The sequence below is a fragment of the Triturus cristatus genome, chromosome 4_1 (assembly GCF_964204655.1).
Source record: "Triturus cristatus chromosome 4_1, aTriCri1.1, whole genome shotgun sequence".
Lineage (NCBI taxonomy): Eukaryota > Metazoa > Chordata > Amphibia > Caudata > Salamandridae > Triturus > Triturus cristatus.
The window spans coordinates 952,257,064-952,273,684 of record NC_140585.1 but is presented as its reverse complement, the minus strand read 5'-3'; the positions used below and the strand labels follow the sequence as shown (position 1 = coordinate 952,273,684).

General features: G+C 41.6%; 1 protein-coding gene across 3 annotated transcripts in view; it reads right to left on the bottom strand.

Annotated features, from left to right (window-relative positions):
- Positions 1-16,621, bottom strand: part of NEDD1 (NEDD1 gamma-tubulin ring complex targeting factor) — a 307,814-nt gene that overhangs the window by 112,082 nt on the left and 179,111 nt on the right. For all 3 annotated transcript variants that reach the window (XM_085653831.1, XM_085653833.1, XM_085653832.1), the window contains exon 11: positions 4,030-4,229. In XM_085653831.1, the coding sequence (XP_085509957.1) occupies positions 4,030-4,229 (200 nt within the window). The remainder of the gene's footprint in view (positions 1-4,029; positions 4,230-16,621) is intronic.

Sequence of the window (16,621 nt, the reverse complement as noted above, 5' to 3'; positions counted from 1 at the left end):
CCCAAAATTGCCATTTTTATAGAAATTGAGGACCCAAATCAAATCGAAGAAGAAGCTGATACAGATCAAGTTGATGAAAGCAAATTAAGACCACCTTAAAAAGAACTGTGAAAATCAAGTTGCGACAAATTCAATAAAGATTATTGTGAAAATTACAAAAGAAGATATAAAAAATAAAAAAGAAAAAGAGGGAGTAAAGAGGAGAGGCCTAAAGTGTAAGGATACACTGCTCTACATGGTTTTTGGATACATTTTTTCGGTTCACGTTTTTAGAATATTTAGTTTTTTTCTTAGATTTTTAATTTTTTTATATGGTATTTAAAAATGGCAAAAAAAAGTGGATATCAAAATCATAGTTTTACAAGTAAATTTATTAAAGCTTGTTTATGTAGTGTTTTACTACTAAATTTGGTGTGGTTAACACTGATTGTTATTGTGTCTGTTCTAATGGTGACTAATCACAAAAATAAGACAAAAAATGTTGAAAGTGAGAAAGAAGATTGTTACTAAAGAAAATGTAAACACTAATATAGAGAAGATAGATGAAGATCGTGTTTATTATCATGATAAATTAATGATTTCTCGTTAAATGTTTTTACTAAATTTTTGAATGAGTACATTAATACAAGGAACGCGAGAGATTGTTATGTGTGTATGCAATTACCATCATCTGTCTCAGAGGGAGTGACATATCACCTACCTTTAACCCATGGTGTGTCTTGTAGTGTTTTAACTAGTCTATTCTATGAGAGGGAAGGTTTGGAGTATCACTACTCTAATTTTGATTTAATATTTTCAGAGATTCCCATTAGGAGAGATTTGAAGGTTGTTTATGGACCTATTTATGCAGCACATATGGGAGATTTTTTCATTAGTAACAAACCAATAGATACAATAGAAGCACATAGAAAGAATTTAACTTGTAAATTACGGCATGAAGAGATTGAATTTATGAATATGGTAGAATATAGAAGACGAGATTTCAAAAAAGAAAGCTGCTGAGCAAGTCTCATGGGCTTTCAGAGAGGGTGATTATAAAAAGGGTGAGATTTACGCTGCCATGACTCTAGATTTTCAACATAGTGGAAAGCTTTGTGTATTTAGAGAAAAGACTAAAAACTTAATAGTTACTTCATTGGCTCTAGTGAAAGTGAGCATACATTCTTAATAAAAGGAAGTTGGGGATTGAAAGGAGGAGGAACGGATCCTGTTTTCCCGGGAATTTATTATGTGTGTGGTAAGAATGCCTATTACAGGGTACCTGCAAGTTGGTATGGATGTTGCTATTTAGGCATAGTATTTCCTAAGGTTTATCACATAGATAAATAAAACAAGGACTAATACGTAATAAGAGAGGAGCAAGTTATTCAGAGACTATAGGGTATATTTTTGGAGCACTGATACCTTCAGTTGGAGTTATTCTGAATTCATATAAAATTAGAAAATTGTCCACAGTGGTTGATCGTTTATCAACTGATACTGATGGTGGGTTCTTGATGATTGATACTGAAATGGTTGCGATTAGGTCAATGGTTTTACAAAATTGACTTTCCCTTGACATCTTATTAGCAAAAGAGGGTGGAGTCTGTAGCATGTTGAAAATACAACAATGCTGTATTTATATCCCTGACAAAAGTAAAAATCTTGAGGGGTATATATAAAATATTACTGAGCTTCATGAAGATTTGACACAACTGAAAGTTGATGGTGTTTGGGAGAAACTTGGTAAGAGTTTTTCCTCAGTGGGAAATCGGTTTTCTACTTTTGGGAGTAGCTTATTAGGGAAAATATTAATACCTATTACTTCAGTAGTTGCCGTGATATTAATGATTTTTATGATTTATAAATGTTGCAAATGTAACTGTGGAAAGGAGACAGATCTTAAACGTAGAGCTAGAAAAAGGAAGAGAGAAGAGATAGAATTAGAGGATATGAGAGGCAATTATTACTAGATCATGAAAGACTTAGATGGAAGAATGATTAAACGAGAAAGGAGTACAGCCTTTTAAAATAAGTGGTAAATTATATTTTGTTGGATATTTTTATGATGGCTCAAAAACGCCATCATAGGGGGGGATTGATGGAGCAGGGTTTCTGAAAAAATAAAACCTGCTCGGACTGAACCCTCAGTAACATTTATTAACAGTGGGCTATCAAAATTCTATTAATAAACGTTAAAATAAGGGGAAATGCTTTTGCGCATGTGTAAACTAATGCGTGTACTAATGAATGAAAACTAGACCGCACTCTGGCTTTCAGGAAAATAATGACTGATGCTGCTTTTGTGCACGTTAATAATACATTGCTAGGAAGAACATGGGTTGTGCATGGGTTAGTGCAATGCTGGGATGGTGTGCAATGAAATTACATTTCATGAAAATAATAATGTTATGCGTTTGGTTTTACTGTAGAAAAGGCGAGCATGGGCCTACTTTCCTGCATGCCTGTTTGGGGTTAAATGTTTGCTAGAAGAAATAAAGAGAATTAAAAAGGGTTCGAAACGAGAGCAGAAAACGCAAAAGCATGAATCCGACCTTCACGGTGTGCTGACTGACTGCCAAGCTTCGGAAGACATTTTTGATAAGCAAGTGGAAGCAATGCAACTTCCTCACGAGATGGCAGAGGCAAACAAAGAAAGCGTGAAAGACTTGATACATGTTTTACTCTTCAGGAAATATGTGCTGTGTTTGTGTTCAAAATTATTTTCTGGGTAGAATCTGTTGTAATGCTGAATGTTCAAGACAATGGGACATTTATTAAAGAGATCACGCAGAGAGTGGGGTGACAGAACACCCCCGCTCTTAGCCAATGAGAGTCAGAGATTTTACGAATACTGAAACAAATGTGGGTTGGACATTTAGGTTTTAGGGTATAATTGAGATGCCCTGGTGGGTGTGGTTTACGAGACTAGGTGTTAGCTAGCGGGAGATCGTCACGGTCCTCGGTTTGCTGTTTCCAGATAGAGGCTTACCTGTTCCTGATCCTGTTTTCCTGACAATCTTTGCCACTCGACTCTTCTCGAGGGCTTCCACTGCCCTTCTTTGGCCAAGAGGGTAGATTTCCCGGATTTCTTACTTGGGTTAGTATAGCTGATATTTTCGAAATTGCATAATCATTTGCAAATGTATTTTGTCTCTGAAACTTTTCTCTCTTCGTCTATCCACTCTTTCAATGCATTGTTATTTTGCTATGAGTTTATTTCTATACATTGCTAATATATTTTCACTGTGATGATCCATGGTTTGCATTGTATAACAAGTGCTTGATGAGCATTATTTTACTTCACATTATTTACGATAAAAATCATAAATTTACACTGAGTCTGTTATTACTTAGTAGTATAGATGAGTACATAATTATTGTCAACAACTAATAGGTCGGTCAGCACAGATATCACATGTTGTAAAGAAAAAATGCATGTTCTGTGATGTACTTTGGTAAGTTGGGTATATACTTACATCACACTGACACCCAGCGTGAAGGGATCAGTTGGGTAGTGTAAATGGGCCTGCCTAGGTTTGTGAAAGATTGCTGGATCATACGTTTCATTTCATTACCAATGATGTTTTCTTTTTTTGTAGCCCACCCTGAATACCGGACACAATGCTGTTATTTGCAGATACTGAAAATGATAAGTATCGTTTTGAAACAAGTACTTCATTTTAAATACAAAACTAGTACTTGTTTTATAGATATAATATACTACTAGTAACACATGACAACAGTTATCTGGCTGACAAGACATTATGTGTATCTAGAGAAGAATCCTAAAAGGGCACAGGCCAATGAATAAAATCACAAGACATTAAAACCCAAGCAAACAAGCAAATATTTTAGAACGCCTATTCTTTTTGATTTTTAGAGATGCAGCACTAGGCAAAGAGAACTGTTTTTTCTTTGCACTGAATGGCCCCTTTAAGGCTCCAATAATGAAAGAAATAATGCAAGAAATAGGCTAATGATGTGTTTCTCAAACAACGATTCAAAGATACCATTCCAGCAATGAAATGTATGTGTGAGGCACTCTACCTGTACTGAATAGTCGATGGTCTCTGGCTTTACATGTTGCGATTTCGCCTTGGAATTTGAATCTTGATTTTCATCTTCTTCTTTAATTGGAGTACCACTAAATATATGTAAAGGAGAAGTATAGGTTCCCTGTGAGCTAGCACCGACAGGATTCCTCCTTATTGAAGGCAATGTATTAAAATGGGAAAGATGGTCTAAACCTGCAAAAATAAACAACAGTGAAATGAGTCCAACTATAATAAATAAGCTCACCTTCCTCTATTTTCGTCATCTGGCATATTTTATCATTGTACAGACTAGTTGATTTAGTCACCCGCTGATAAAAATACAGTGAAAGTTTTAACAAAAGAGCTTCTCGTTTCTGAGAGGAGGACTGTGTAAAAGAAAGGATGGCAGTTTTACAAAATTGTCCACATGGATTGAACATTGTTTCTTCTACGCTTGGATAGTTTTTTGTTGAGATATTAACCTGAGCACCCCAGCGCTGTTATCATTCAGTACTCAAGGCTCTGACCCCTTTAGCAATTCCAATCTCTACCAGGTGGCATACTTCCAGAATGATGTGCATCGGCTTCGCTCAATTCTTCACAAGCACCAGGCAACAATCCAACTCTGAAAACTAGAGGCGCATGGCTAATCGTGGGAGAATCTGGGTTGCTGCTAATCATGATTGGCCAGTATAGCAACGATCGCACTGCAAGCTAAGAGACATACTTGCAGAGCACTCCCTTGGATTTTAAGACCCGGCCCTGCGTACAAAACCTTATGCAGGAGTTATCCAATTGTAGCCTTACCACCTGACAAAGGAGCTCTGGGTGAACAGATGACTGGATTTTATTAAATAAATTGCAAGCTAGACCTCATCTTTATAGATGTAGCTTGCCCTGTGTTTCCTACTGATGTAGATACAAAGCATCCTTCACACTAATAAAATCGCCTGAATCAACTGAAGTCAGAGACAAAGTAAAGGGTATGCAGTTATAGGGTAGCCAGAGAAGACAACTTGGAAAAGACATCTCGAAACAAAATGTTTAACATTAGATAATAAGGGGCCTGTAAACAGGAAATGAGGCATCACCAAACCTTTCGCAGTTTCAGCTCAGCAAACAAAAGGCAATCCGTTGAAGAGTGGTACTTAGCTGTCTGAGATGCAGGAATGAAAAAAAGATTCTTTGTGGTGATGCTTATACTCATACGTACGTGTCAACATTCCATACATTATTTGCTTGGCGGATTCTATATTCTTAGTTCTATTCTGCTCGCTTTACAAGGGTTCACACAGTAATACTATACTCCGTTTTTGCCATAAAATATGCTGCGTCTGCAGGTTGACCCAGGTTGCTTGTGAAAAATGTTCAGATGTTATGAAATACTTCACATTGCTTATATTGGCAATGGAGAAATATTTGTTTAAATATGAAGGACAATCTGCAAATGGCAGTCCTAACGTGCTTAAAAGTGTGGTATAAATTCTGCTTTTAGTGGATATAAATTCCCTTAAAAGCTGACAGCACAGATTCTTTAGGCAAACTAGAGGCTCAGAAGTAAAAGCAGCGAACTCTAGAGTTATACAAGATACAAAAGGCTTACACAAAAGAATGGCTAAAATTTGAGGCAGCAAACTATGTCAAGGCCACACGCTTCATTGTTAAGGGATCACACATTTTGTTGATAAATCTTTGGATAAACACAATATTTTGTCACTGTATGATAAAACTAATAGGGCTTCTTAATATTGAAATACTGCGATTTTCACTGATACATTAAAGCAATAACTGCCTACAGAGCAAAATTTATTATTATCACATGCAAATGAGGGCTGCTATTAATCCCGCCGAAAATTGATTTTGGAAGGTTTTTTTGCGTTTCCCCTAGAACACAGTGAAAATATTGTGCATGCAAAGCTGAGGGTGGTATATCTTTTGGAACTTACTGTTGCGTGTCCACCCATCTTGGGACCAAGACATTGTGTGATCGGGAGGCAATTCAAGTCTTAAATTGCCCTCCCCTTAACTAACCTCACTTTTCATCTGTGTCCCTTATTTTTTGCCATGAGAGCTATCGGCCCCAGTACCCTCTAGCCTAGTGTTTCTATCCCTCTGCTAACACCAGTCAGATCCATGGATCTTTCTACTACGTCTGGTCCTCCTTCTAAACAGAAATAAGACAGACTGAGAATCTAGCAGATCATCAAAGGAGAGCTATAATGATGACTCAATGACATGTTTTGCTGTGCACCCCTCGCCCCCCCCCCACCACTCACCCACCCACAGGTACTTGGAAAAGTAATTGTTCTAGGAATTTTCTAAAAATAGCTTTCCTATTACAGGCAGTTGGGCCAGAATCGAAATGGAATACGGTCCATCATCAGCGGATTGTTGGTTGAATCCAATGAGACAGGAAACCAGGCCTGAATAGAAAAAAAGTCAGAATAGGGGAGGCCCGAAGTATGCGACGTGAGAACATCAAATCGACGTTCGAGGGATTTGTTTTGTTTTTGAAAGGCAATGGTGTAACATGAATGAAAACAATACTGATGGTTAAAGAGGTGAACAACGAACCGAAAGGAACACAAAAGCGGTCTCGAACTGGAGCGCTGAGGAACACGCCAGAACCTGTTGGCGAAAGGAAACAATCTAACAATGGAGTTGATGCCCATGCGTAATGTCACAGAGAGGAGTCACTTTATTTACCTCATGACTTGAGAGGCTTCTTTGAAGAATAACAACTTGCACACATCTGGACCCAACACTAGATGGCAGGAGTATGTGTATCTACAGCCACACATGCCATCAAACATAATTTTTCTATGACAATATTTTTACAGAGGTATTTTTTTAGTAAGCAGATATATGAGCAGAATGTTCCAAGTCACTGCACCAGTGAGATACTAAAGGGACTAATTTCCCTAATATCTCATTTATGCAATATAAAAATAAGTATTTAATCATATTTTAAGGAAAAGCTTAATTTCATTCCAGACTAGCATGCTGCAGACGAAAGAATTAGTGGAGGCACTTACTTATCATGGTTTGAGCATGCAGAGAAATAGCGGATGAAGTTGAGGCTTAGATTGCCAAACAGCTTATACTGCAAGTAACAAAAAGGCTTATAAACTGATTTGACTGGGATGCTAAAGCGTCACTGGTAAATACAGAGAACACCAAATTCTCAGCCAATGACAACAAATAGTCAGTAAAGTCAAACAACATGCTTGTTAGAAAACCCCACTGCACAGACTGCTGAGGAATCATCGAGTTGTTCAGTTCTCTTGTTCCACGGCTTGTGCACATGAAACAGTGAATTATTACCACACCTGACGAAACACGCCTCCAAGTTTGCCTTGAGCTGGAGATGGCTGTCTACTGCCTGCATTGAGTCCGCATTCAAAAGCCAGTTGTCAAGGTGGGGAAAACTGGTATTCCCGACCTCCAAAGAAGGGCTGTGGCCATCCCTATCACTTTTGTGAGCATCCGAGAGGCGATGGAAAGGCCAAAGGGGAGCACAGCAAACTGATAATTCTTGTGGAGCCATTGTGAGTTGCAGGTAGTGCCGGAGGGCCAGTAGGACAGGATTATCAAAATAAGCATCTTGCAGGTATAATGCCACCATCCAGTCTCTAGGGTGGGCAAGAGCTGGGCCAGAGTGAGCATCTTGAATTAGTCTTTCGGCAGGAAGGTGTTGAGAGGGTGAAGATATAAAATAGGACACTAGCACTAATAAATAGCAAAAGTAACACTAAGGTCCTACATCTGAGAATGGGATCCACACTATGGTGGTTTTGGCCAAACGGGCACGCTGTAAGACAGCTATATGATCCTCCATCAGCTGCCCTAAAGGAGGTGGAAAGGAATGGAAAGGCAGAGCCCTACTGGAAGTTTTGGAAGACCCACTATTGTGAAGCGATGGCCTGCCACTCCTGTAGGAAATATCTGATCCTGTCTCGACAGGGTGACTGTGTGCAGGCACAGACATACTAAATCGGTTATACAGATGCTGGAAAGGTGGGGAACTGAGCTGGATGTTGTCCCTGCTGTGATCTGTCCCTGAGAACCATGTTCTCTTCCATGAAAGGGTTAAAAGGCCTGGGATGGTCTGGAGGAAGAATCTGGTTCTGGCAAAATAAAAATCCTCTGACATAGCCACGGAAGGGGAAAAATTGCTGGCGCTATTGCCTTGTGGTAGCAGAAAGGCCCAAGGAACGAGCTGTGGCTTTGCTCTCTTTTAATTATTGCAAGGCTGAGTCTACTTTGTCACCAAAAAGGTGAAAACTGTCGAAAGACATGTCCATTAAGGATCACTGGACATTCCCGGAGAAGCCTCGAGACCCTACCCAGGCGTGGCTTCAAAGAGCCACACTATTACTCACTGCAAATCCTAAACATGTTGTATAAAGTCTGGGTCCCACCATGTGAAAAGGGCAAGATATCAGAGACTGAGGGGTTGCCAAGTGGCTGTATGCTGGTTGGTATCAGGGACGACTTCAGTGGAGGTTGTGGTGGATTCCGTTCGAAGTCAGATAGCACTGTGGGCTGCACATCCTCATCGACGCCATCAACCTCAGCATGAATGCAAGAGGAACAGACCCAGGGGATGGCATCGGATCTGACGTCTGCACTACAGCAGATGATGAACCCAGTGCTGGTCCAAGGGACACAGACTGGGCAGAGGTCTGACCCGCTGGCGAAAGCCTGACTGAAAGGCCCCGGCGGATCTTTTGGCCTGAAGGTGACCCAGAGGGGAGCCGGTTAAATTCTAAAAATACGCCGCATGGTTTCCATGAAGGACTCTACTTACTGCGATGTCGCCAAAGAACCTGCAAATAAAGGGTGCGTCTGGACCAAACTCTGAATCAGCTCCGATGGACATTAGGAGGGGGAACAGAAGGCATACTGACGACAGGCTTCACAAACAGACTTTGTGAGGGTCTGTCACAGATATCTGTTTGCGACAGTCCCTACCCAGTATAAACCTTGATGTTTAAGGGCATATGTTCCCTTGCACACTGGTAGAATTTCTAAAAAATATGGTTGAAGACCAAGGAGAAGCTCTTGATTCATGTCTAGGAATATGCAGGTAGAAGCATTCATCAAAACCGTGGTGTCAACTGGAGGGTTCATCGACAGCACTGAGCAAGGTTTGGCCCAGGCCACCACAAGAGCCTCAGTCAGAGACTCATTGAAAGGCAGCAAAAGCTTCTGAGGTTGAAAGGCCCGGTAGAAAAGTTTAATAAGTACGTTTCACTTAGTCTCTGCAGAATAGTAACTTTTCAAAACCTCAGTTGTCCGCTAACTACAGCAAAAGAGGCACTTTCTTCAGTACGGGGGCCCAAAGGCAAGTCCAAATCGGAGTCTCTGGAGTCTGATCCCAAAATTGCCACTAGCCTTAGATAATAGTGGCATCGAGGAAAGGGAGCTGATAGGGAGTAGCCTGGGCATAGGTTGCATTTTAGCAATCTCATAGCACAACCAACATATAGCTGAATTCCGCTCAGGATCGAACATTGGATTAATTTGTTTCACAGACTTAACCACTAAAAAAAGGGAGACACTTTCATATCAATTATAGCCTATTCAAAGCTGAGATTATAGATTTCAACTTTAACTTGAGCACTGACAGTTGCAATTTATGACCTCCTCTTTCCACCATGATAATAAAGATTATCATATTTTGTGGCTCACTCAAGTGATCTAAAGGTATTAAGCCATTACATATTCATTTGAGAAGGAACAAATTATCAGCTTAATGTTTAGGTCTCCTTGCATTTTGAAGCCTGCTCATCAGAACTATATTCTACGACACAAATGTTTCATGGGTGTAAATGTTGTTGTGTTGACGTCAGATGCTGTCAAGGGAGGAGAGTGAGCTGCGCCACAGAGGGATCTGAGAGCCAAGCAGAGCCAGTAAAATCCCGGGCATACTGGGAGGAGGCACTGGTTCTGGTGGCATTGTAGCTTTGGCTCTTTGGTGCTTCTGGATGCGGAAGCAGCTGGAGCACTTGTGCCGAACCACGTGATTTCAAGCTATAGGGGATGCACCTCTGCTACTGTTGCATTGTCATCTCAGCCTTGCTCCTGGACCAGTCCTCTCTCCACTTCTTGGGGGTGGGGGAAATCAAATGAGAGCAAAGGTTTCTGGTAAGCCCTGACCGGTGGTGGGGTGGGGGCGGGGGGGGGGGGGGGGGGTGGAGGGAGCGGGCAGGTGGTTTAGGCTTGGTTCTATGTTTGGGATTGGGCTGCATTGGTAGAACAATTATCTGTGGGCGGGTTCAAGGGCTGCAGACGACCCCAGTGTGGTTTGCGGCTTCGCACTGAGGGTTGACTTTGAACAGTGTTGGAATTCCAAGCAGCAGCAGCTGCTCTTGTGATAGGCAGTCATCTCATAATAGAAACCAAGGAACAACAAGCGACGGCAATAAAGAAGTTGCATTCTAAATGAGACAAGGTTGTGTGCCTAATTTGTGCAACCTAATCTTGTTCAACGCCACTGCTTTTATCCCCACACTACATTGTACGTCCATTCGAAATTAGCTGGGCTGTCCACTTTGACCATCCGATGGTTATATGCTAAGTTTTTGTTAACATCATGACCATACAAGTGCACAAAGCTGCAAGCATAAAGAAATTTCTTAAGGGGGGGGGGGGGGGGGAAGGATACAGCCCAACTGAGCACAATTGAAAGCCTGGTCTTAATCGTTGACCATTGAGTGTCAATCAGCCTTTTGGCTAGGAGAGTATAGAAAATTGAAGGAAACTCGCAAGCAATCGTGGACCAAGCTCCTAGTGGTATGCACCAATACCCCGACGAACCACTCACACCAAACTCAAAGCTATTTTAAGGATTTTTTTTTAAATTCACAATCTTTGGTCTACAAAAATACATGGCTGCATTGTCATATATGAAATTCAAAAGGAGTTCTGGTAGGTCATAAAGCATCACATCCTCATTCTCAAAGAAGAAAAATTCAGGGTGGGGCCAAATTAAAAAAGGTGCACCACACAGCACATGTACAGTCTACAGGGTGGAAAATTAATTTAGTATCACTTATTTATTACCTTTTAGTTATTGCCTAAGCAGCGCCTGCGCTGTCTCTGAGACATATGGTATTCAGGATATTGGCATTAAGCAACACCTATCTTTCTACTTGGCTCCTTTTGCTGTCCTTTGTAAATGGCTGCTTTTCATTGGTTAATATTATGCTCATTAGTCCCTTATTTTCAACTTTTGTAAACTTCCATGAGGACTGCCCCTGTAAATCTGAAGGTTACTTACAAAACTTACAGAGCACTCTTTTTGGTTAGGTCGGTCTCTGCTCCTGTTAAATGTTTTGTTTGGTTTACTTCCTATAATCTTTTCAGCCACTTTATTATTCAGCTTCGCCCATGACTCATCTCCAAGATCTTCTGTGTCGTGCCCCACACCCCCCTCCTTCAACAGTACTTGTCCGCCCCCACCACCCCTCTGAGGTCGCTGCGTTCAGAGAACTCTTTCTGTGTATTGATTTCACCCCTCTTCTTTTTTTGGCAGTTTTATACAGCAGGGTCTCGACCTGGAGGTTTTGGAGCGCTTTTCATGAGCGCTGGTTTCATTACACACTAACATTTGTTTTTGGTAGAGGCTCGGGGAGATTGCGTGATTGCCCAGAAACACGGAATGTTGAGCCGATGCCAAGACTTGAACCTGGTTACCCAGCTCCTGAGTTGCAGCTCTGGCCATTACACCACATCCTCTCCCCTTTGTGTCTGTTTCTTCCTCACTCCCTTGACAAAAGCGGTGTCTTTATTATTCACGAACTAGGGCTCATTAGATATTTGTTTTCTCTCCTTTGAGCTTTTTTTCCCCTTTCCGCATAAAACTCTTACACGAAACTTTCTCAAACTTATCCACACCACACAAATCTGAAGGTGTGAACGGCTAACCAATTACAGAGAGGATGATCACCCTAGCCTCCCATACCTAATCAAAGAGTAGCTTTCCTGGCGTCCATCCAATCGCAGCTCCAACGCCCTCTCCTTCTACACGTCGGGTAGGAGGCTGCCATTTACTGTTGCTGTGATAGTTGGGTGGCCTGACTGGCGTGGGGAACCTTGGTGGCGGATGTTTGTACATTTCTCCACATTTACATCTTTCAGGAATTATTTCAGCCACACCGAGGAAGGTAGCAGCCTCCTGTGTCCGCAGGGCGTTCTGCAAGAATGGGTTATTAACATCGGATTATCGCCAAACCTTTTCCTATCTATAATCGTTACGTTTCAGGGCCGGTATCGTTGTGTGTGTGATTGTGCTAGATTGTCTTAACAATCAACGTTAAAGGGTTGGGGAGCGTTTTGACGGACCCGAAAGATTGAGGTCTTCTTCATTTGTTGGTGCTTGAGGTTAGAGTGTGGGCTTGCTGGCAGAAGCCGCTCTAAAGTGAAGTCTCCGTCTCGAGATTTCAGTAGCTCGGCCACCTCTACTTAATAAGCTGCATAGGATGTTCCGAACTTAACAAAGTTCTTGTTAACTAGCACCTATGACAACACACATCTTCAGCAGCGATAAAGCACCTTGTTTACAGAGTAGTTCTAATAAGTGATAGCTCACGATGTCACACTTTGATAGCAGCGTCTAATGTTTCTCACTCTGCACCTCTTGTAAATGCCCCCTGTCTGATGTCGAATCTCAAGTGCCATCGCAAACAAATGACCCCCAATGTCCACCGGCTCTGTCTGTCACATGCTTAAATGCCTCATAAAAAGCCCCATATGGTCCAAACAGACACCCTCTCTAATATTTCCGCTTTAATTTTTCATGATGTAATTTACAAATAGCCGCTGATGCTTCTTGCTTGCCAACTGGAATAACTGTCTGATGTCACGTATTGACGCCACTCCTTTTAAATGGTAACCGACGTCTTATGCTTACCCTACATTTAATAAGCTGTGCCAAATGCCCATACACCTTCTACAGCTTTTATGAACTTTTCACACAGCTCAGAGAAACTGAACAGTCCTACACTTACACAGTTCTGAAGCATCCAAACTACAGGCTGCTGCAGAAGGACCCCCTGGGTCGCAATGGTTAGCCGATTGCCATCCATACATCCTGTATAGAATTCACAATGATCAAAGTGTTCTCCCGTAACACCAGTGTGCATAGCTGATTTCACACAATCTCTGTTAACCTCAGCAGAGCGTATTCACTTGGTATATTTACACAAATAACCCACTTATGCTGCTGCACCAGGTATGAGTATCTTGCCGCAACCAAACTTATCCGCCACCAGTCTTCCTTTTACATCTAACACATGTTTAGCAATCTTTACAAAAACCCTAACGTACAGCCTAATGCTGGCTGCTTAGCTATAACTGGTTATTCATAAGCATCAAACTAATTTATGAGTAATTGACTCAGTCCCTGCCCTTTACACCAAAATGCACTCTGACAACGAGAGTTTACTTTTACATTTGGTATTATAATTAAAATTAAGAAACTTTATAGAAAGATGTATAGTAATTGTACTAGGCTAGGCAGCATATGATGCATTATTGTTTTTATTTGTAATTTTTTTATTGATTCATCATTGTATCACAAGTTTCATACTTTGTCTCACTGAGCAAAGGCTTTGAAGTTTTACTTTGTTTTGCGTGTTTTCTTTACTTGTATTTCTTTATTTTTATTATAGTTAACTTTGTATTTTCAGTCGCAGTGTAAGGGCTTTCAAATTCCTATAAAACAATTCTGTGTAGTTAAAGCTACATAGTTGACGGGACCTTCTTAAAACAATTCAGTATTCTAATTACATTTTGTTATTAAGTCAGCGTGTTAAAGCTTTCAAGGTTTGTTTTGTTTATTTTTTGGGTACAATATGGCACATCTTCGTACGTTTGGTGAGGATATTAGCGCTCTTCCGTAATGCCATTGCTTGCTTACAATACAACTCTCCCTCGCACTTCCACTAACCCAATCATCTCTCCCTCCCACTACCCTTCTGATCCCTCCCTCACACTCCCACTACCCCCCATCTTGCAACCCCACTGCCCCCCTCTCATCCCTCCCTCACACTCCGTCTCTATAATGCCTGCTCACACATGCTAGCTTCCTGTACCTCCTCCCATTGTGCACTGGTACAGCTCTCGTCTTGCCCCCACCCGCCTCTGGGTGCCCCTCCCACTCGTCCCTCTAACGCTTGCTCTTGTACTCTCTCACCCCTCTTTCTCACTCTCTCATGCACTGTTCTATCCTCTCTCGTATGATTGACTTAAGGTATTCGAACACAGTTTGTTTCCTGTGCCTTTTCAACATTTCTGTGTCTCAAACTCACGCTCTCCTTCTCTTTTTGTGGTGTCTTCTGCATACACAGGTGCATCCTCTTTACACGTCCGTCACCAGCTCTCCACTTCTTGTTTTCTCTCTCTCACACTCTTTCTGCTCCTCTGTCTGGAGTTCATTCACAACAGAATAGGGGGTCTATTGGTAGACAGCACAAGATTAAAGAAAAGGAAGAGTAGTGTGTGAAATATCAGACCCAAACATTGTCAGAGCAGAGCACGGAAAACCATCAAACCGACTCAACCAAAGAGACCAAAGTTGAGAGCAAAGTCACCTCTCACAATCAGTTTATATCATATGGTCTCCACTAAGAGCCGAGGTATGCCTCTTCGTCATAGAGACTACCTCGTTAGTGTAAGGCTCTCTTGCTCGTGTGGGTTGATAAAGAAAAGTCCAAAAGTCACGTGACAGACTGTGACCACCAGACAGAAGAAGTGCAGTGCAAAGAAAATGTGAAGTTTAAAAAGAGATTGTGTGAAGAGTACGATATACTTCACTCATTTCTGCACATCTCTATTAAAAAGTGTGTGAACAAAAAATATATATATCAAACAGTGCCAACTGGTCACTGTTGAATGAGCCAAGACGTGTTCCTGCTCGAACGCATGGACATATAGATTCGCTAAGCTGGGCGCGAAAACGCTGCCCATGCTGGTCCCTGACGTTTGCAGATAGATGGTATTCTCGAATTTAAAGAAATTTTCCTTCATCGCCATTCTGGCCAGCGTCATAATGAAGGGTACAGGTGTAATGGACTGTAAGTCGGTACCCTCAAGGATGGATCGTATGGTGTCCAGTGTCTCATCTTGGGGAATGGATGTATATAGAGATTCGACATCGAAGGAGACTAAAAAGTCTCGTTCCGTGTCGAACTCTACCGTGGGAAGCAGTCGCAGGACATCCTTGGTATCCTGCAGATACGTCGGCATCTTTTGGACGATAGGTCTTAGGAAGTGGTCCACAAACGTAGACAGTGGTTCCAAAAGGGAACCCTGTCCCGAGATGATTGGTCGCCCAGGTGGAGGTCTCTGGGCCTTATGTACCTTTGGCAGTACATAAAAATAGGGAATGACAGGAAATTTGGTCTGAAGGAACTGTGCTTCGTGATTAGTAATCCACCCTTCACAGAGAGGTTCTTCGGTGATTTCACCGATAGATTTAAGCAGTCTGTCTGTAGGATCATTACTGAGAGCCCTGTAAGAGCGCTCATCGCCCAATTGGCGGAGGCATTCTGCTCGGTATTCAACGGTATCCAAGATAACAATGGAACCCCCCTTGTCTGCAGGTTTGATGGTAATTTCTTCTGCTCTAGACAAGGAGGTAAGTGCTTGCCTCTCAACTCGTGGTAGGTTAATAAACCTCTCCCTCCCTATGTTACACATGGCGCTGATATCACACGTGACCGCTTTTTCAAAGGCGAGAACTTGTGGAGGAACCAGGTGTGTAGGCGGGTTGAATGTAGACTTAACTCTAAGCCCCGTGTTTTGTTCACTCTCTTCAGGATCAATTGTACTTTTGTCCCTGAAAAAGTACTGGGAGGGGGTTTTTCTGCACTGTAGGGGAGAAAACGTTTTGGGTGTTAGAAGGTTGTTACGCTTCCACGTAACGCGTTTGACCAACTAGGAGTACTTTTTGGCTCCTTGTTGATTCAATGTGGTTTTAAGTAACTATAAAACAAATAATACAAAAAAAAGATGTTTTTTGTTTCTCTTTACCCACGATTCAGAGCGGGGCCTCATTAACCTGAGCCAGGTTCCAGGGTAGGTGAGGTGCAATCCCTGATCACGTCGGGTAAGCATTGCGTTCCCTCTTTTATAGCAATGAACTAGGCACTTTTATGTTAAATTTGCTTATATATAGACGGCACAAGTTTTTCTGAATTGGTCCATGAGGTGTGCTAACTGTCCTTTCTCCTCAGGTGATGCTAGCACCCTGTGATATAGAGGATTAGGACACAAGTGAGGTTGTATTTATTACTTCTTCCCACGCTAAATTGTCACATTTTATATTTTCACCTTTTTTGGAATCCATCTATTTGAATGCAGTAGCACTATTCTTTATAGGTCCTGAAGAAAGCCTTGGGCCACAATCCCGTGAAGGCTGAAACATGTTGACCCTCATTCAACAGTGACCAGTTGGCACTGTTTGATATATATATTTTTTGTTCACACACTTTTTAATAGAGATGTGCAGAAATGAGTGAAGTATATCGTACTCTTCACACAATCTCTTTTTAAACTTCACATTTTCTTTGCACTGCACTTCTTCTGTCTGGTGGTCA